At 31.8% G+C, this 4,418-nt stretch overlaps 1 protein-coding gene across 1 annotated transcript; it reads left to right on the top strand.

The window, feature by feature from the left end:
• Positions 644-2,643, top strand: LOC18610413 (sphinganine C4-monooxygenase 2). The gene is made up of 2 exons (XM_007046053.2): positions 644-1,053; positions 1,680-2,643. Exons 1-2 carry the CDS (start codon positions 826-828, stop codon positions 2,235-2,237), a joined length of 786 nt encoding a protein of 261 aa, XP_007046115.2. The 5' UTR covers positions 644-825; the 3' UTR covers positions 2,238-2,643.

Genomic DNA, 4,418 nt, shown 5'->3' with positions numbered 1-4,418 from the left:
TCATACGTAACATGCATGTAAAAATTTTTAGAATACGATAAATCGAAAATACCATATAAATAATTTATTATCCGGGACAACTTTGGCAGAGGGTATGGACAAACCTTCTTTATTTTTTTTCCCAACATCTGGGTCAGTAGCCATCAACGAATTGATCGATTATTCGCTGACAAATCCGTGCAATCCACAAAAATAGTATTTGCTCACTTGGATGTTTGCAATTTTGCACAGCCTCTAGTTTTTTCTATGGTGAATTGTGTACCTCTTAGTTACTATACCAGCTTTACATTGGTGCGAAGGAGAGTGGAATTAGACTTATTTTAATAAAAAATATATATATTTATTAATGAATCAAATATTCGATTGTAATTTTTATTTTTTGTTAATTTATAATTTGCATGTAAATGATATTCTTTCATCTTAATTGGTTTAATCAAAATAATACTAATTTGTCCTATATTAATTGTGTGACGTTATGTTCGAGTAAACACAATGACATAACTTGTAAATAAAAAATAAATGTCAAGAACATTTATCTTTTATTTACATGGACACGATATAAAACAATATCATCTAACTACTTTAATATTTTTTAAATAATAATCCTATAGATTGATTGGACTAGATAAAAATTTAGTGGTCGAAAATACACATATCAACGAGAAAAGTTCAATGGCCAAAATGTATATTATTTCCCCGAAATTATTCATAGCTTCGTGGTCCCCTTGGGCAACTCTCTCTTAGTTATAAGTTGAAGAGGGGGAGGTTCAAAATTTTTGTATGTGGTTTTTGTTTGGTTTTCCAAAGGTTGTGTAGTGTGATAATATGGCTTCTTTGGGGATATCTTATGACATGGTGCTGGGCAGTTTGATGCCAGTTGTTGTGTATTGGGTTTATGGAGGAATGTACATGGTTTTAGGGTCTTGTGACAATTATAGATTGCATCCCAAGGAAGACGAGGATGAGAAGAATTTTGCTTCCAAAGAGACGGTCATCAAAGGCGTCCTTTGGCAACAATTCCGTCAGTTCATTGCGACCAACCTCTTGTATATGGTATGAGTACCTAGTCACTCAAACTTTGTTGGTGAAAATTTGATTTCGACCAATTAACATTTTTTAATGTCTTAAATAAGTTTAGACGCTAACACGGTCAAATATATTTTCGACTTGAAGCATTCATAATTTTAATTTTTACTTAACAAGAAATTAAAAGAGATTTCTTTTCTTTCCTAATTGAACAAACCTTCATATTCTTATCAACTGAATTAACACGTATATACTTTCTCTTTGATAAAACACAACACTAGACTTTATATTTAACTTCAATAGTTAATGTATACGTATAACAAAAGGGCTAGCTAGGTCAAAATCTCTCTCATGAAAAGTTTGTACATCGATATTGAAAAAAAAAAGCCAATATATATCTATATTATGGGAAAAAGTCTTATGTCAAAATAAGTAATCAAAGCATTAAAATCGAATAATAAAGATTAGGGAATGATCCAAATTTTCAAGATTATATGGGCTGTTGTATGAAATTTGAGCTCATTCTCTTGCTAAGCAATCGATAATTCTTGGATAAACTTTGAAATTTTCCAGTTCCAGAAGCTGGACCTTGTTTCGTTTACATTTTAGATTAATCATGATTTCATGTTGTACTGGAACCTTACTTGGTGCAGATGACAGGAGGAAGTCATGGCGGGGCTTCGTCAGCGCAGCCACCTTCCCTTACTGTTATAGCTAGACAGTTTGTTGTAGCTATGCTGGTTTTCGATACTTACCAATATTTTCTTCACAGATACCTGCACCACAACAAGTTCTTGTACCGTCACCTCCACTCCAAGCATCATCGGCTGGTTGTTCCCTACCCATTCGGTGCTATCTACAGTCATCCGATCGAAGGGTTTCTCTTTGACATCCTCGGTGGGTCATTGGCTATTTTCCTCTCCGGTATGTCTCCTGCAACCTCAGCCTTTTTCTCCTCCTTCGCCGCCATGAAATCAGTGGACGACCACTGCGGGTTGATGCTCCCTGGGAATCCCTTCCACATCTTCTTTGAGAACAACACCGCCTACCATGATCTCCACCATCAGCTTTACGGTGGCAAATACAACTTCTCCCAACCGTTCTTCGCCATGTGGGATAGAATTCTGGGGACACACATGCCTTATTCGCTTGAGAAAAGAGAAGAAGGGGGCTTCGAGTTGCAGCCTGCTAAAGAGTGCAAGAACGATTGATTGAGAAATTGCTCTGTCCTCCCCTACTGTTTACTACTTTTTTGTTTGTTGCGAAGAGTAGCTTTATTGGGGGTAAGAACTCTGATTGGCCATGAAAATTGCAAGGAGAATAAATGGTTGGTTTTTTATTTAAAAAGTCAATGTCTATTCGAGAGTGTGTACTATGTAAGTACCGGATGTGAAACTCTGAATTTACTACTATTTTATGAACATCGTTCTGCTCTGAAATTGTTTATTTTTTGTTAATAATTTAACCAAGATTATCCATCAGTTTGTGTAAAAGTTTGCCATTGAACCTCCAAATCAGGCTTGCAGACCTACATGCCTGATTAGAGTAGCTTTTGTTCGGCTGTGAGATGAGTACAAATATGACCAGGCAGGCCTTTTGTCCTGGCTTGGGCTTGTATAGGATTGTTTCTTGCGCTTGCTTAAGTTTTTTAGAAAGGCCTCAATTTTCAAGAACCTTACTCAAACTCTTCAGGCTATGGGGGCCTTCCTTCTTGTTTCTGGTAATGAGTAGTGAAGGGTTTTTTTTTTTTTCTTCTTTCTTCCATGTAAATTGTTGATAAATTAGAGGATTCCATGATGAATTATTCATAAGATATATTTTTTATTTTTTTCTCATCATATATATATATTTTATATCTGATTCACAATTAATGTGTAATAGTTACATATGAAGAGAGATTATAAACTTGTCTGTTTCGATTTGCGCACAATATTTTAGTGAACAAATTGGTTGAATGATTAGCTATATATAATCAGCCCATCCAAAAATTATAAATGGGATAACAAATCATCATCAGGTGAAGTAATTGGTGGGTTTGGTGGGAGAGAAAGGGATTAATCTTTTAAAGAGTAAGAATACCTTTTAATAATAAAGATTTAGTGTAGATTTCTAGGAACCTATATGCCTTATAATTCACTTGAGAAGAGGGCCGAAGGATTCTTTGAAGTACGACCTGCTAAAGAACACAAGGATGATTGATTGGTAAATTACGAGCAAAGAAATAGGAATTGCAAATTTGTATTTTGATCCGTCATATATGACTTACGTAGATATTTTGATGGTATAAGAATAAATAAATCCAATAAATTTATCGAATCGAAATTCAATTACTCATCTCAAATTTGAATTTTCAAATACAATTAATATATTATCGTACTTTATTATTAGTACTATTTATTTTTCATAAACATAAGTAACAATTATAAGATCAAATGGTACTCTATGCTCAACTTGCTTAAATGGATAAGGTATGATAAGAATCATTTTATTTCAAGCTTTTGATATTTACTTTATTAGAATAATAATATAACAAAAATAAGACGAGTCACCCTTTCGGTATTTTAATTTTTCGTGAGATAGAATTGAATATATATATTTTTATAATTTTCGTACACTTTTTTATATGTATGCGTGCAATGTATGTGTGTATGTTTTGTATATATAAAAATTAGACTTTTATTTTACCTATAAATTGAATGTGGAATATATTCCAGGTCAAGTACTATAATCTTTATAATGAAATAACAAATATATTTTATTTAAAATTAATTATGGAATTATAGTATAAAGATTCGAATTCTCTCTTTTCTCCTTAACATTAATTTTTCAAAAGCTCATAATCAATTGAGCAACTGTTGGCTTGTAATTTGACAGGTTCCTTCCATCTACCAAGAAGATAAAGCCATTATTATATCAACTAACTAATATTTAATAGTATCAATTTATTATACTGCAGGGGCGGAGTCTCCTTAATTGATGGGGGGCCAAAATTTTAAATTTTTTTCATTATATATAAAATTTTTAAACATTTTTATATATTGATTACATAAGTAAAAGAAGTCCCAAAGGGGCTTCCTCCTCTAGCCATACGGAGTTCATAAAAAAAAAGAAAAAAAAAAGTAGTGAAGAAAGAAAAAGAGAGCTAAAAGAGGAAAAAAAAAACAAGTAGAAAAAGGCTCGTGTGCAACGCACTGGGTTATAGTCTAGTTTTTCTAATAACCTTTTTAAAATAATTTTTTATTTAATAATTAATGTAAATAAATTATTAAATAAAAAATTATAAAATGATTTTACATATCTCATTCAAATTTAAATTTTTTTTTAATTTTTTTAATTTATTTATTTATTTATTTATTTTTATTTTTATTCTATTTGCTCATACGTTTTAAGTT

Source organism: Theobroma cacao, chromosome 2, assembly GCF_000208745.1.
Source record: "Theobroma cacao cultivar B97-61/B2 chromosome 2, Criollo_cocoa_genome_V2, whole genome shotgun sequence".
In the NCBI taxonomy this organism is placed as follows: Eukaryota; Viridiplantae; Streptophyta; class Magnoliopsida; order Malvales; family Malvaceae; genus Theobroma; species Theobroma cacao.
Note: the sequence above shows the minus strand (reverse complement) of the source record. Positions and strands in the feature narration are given on the sequence as shown.

What these genes read in the sequence shown, in the direction of transcription:
- LOC18610413 (XM_007046053.2), top strand. Translation starts at nt 826, where the DNA reads ATGGCTTCTTTGGGGATATCTTATGACATGGTGCTGGGCAGTTTGATG. An exon ending in CGACCAACCTCTTGTATATG is followed by an intron (nt 1,054 to 1,679) that starts GTATGAGTACCT and finishes TACTTGGTGCAG; the next exon opens with ATGACAGGAGGAAGTCATGG.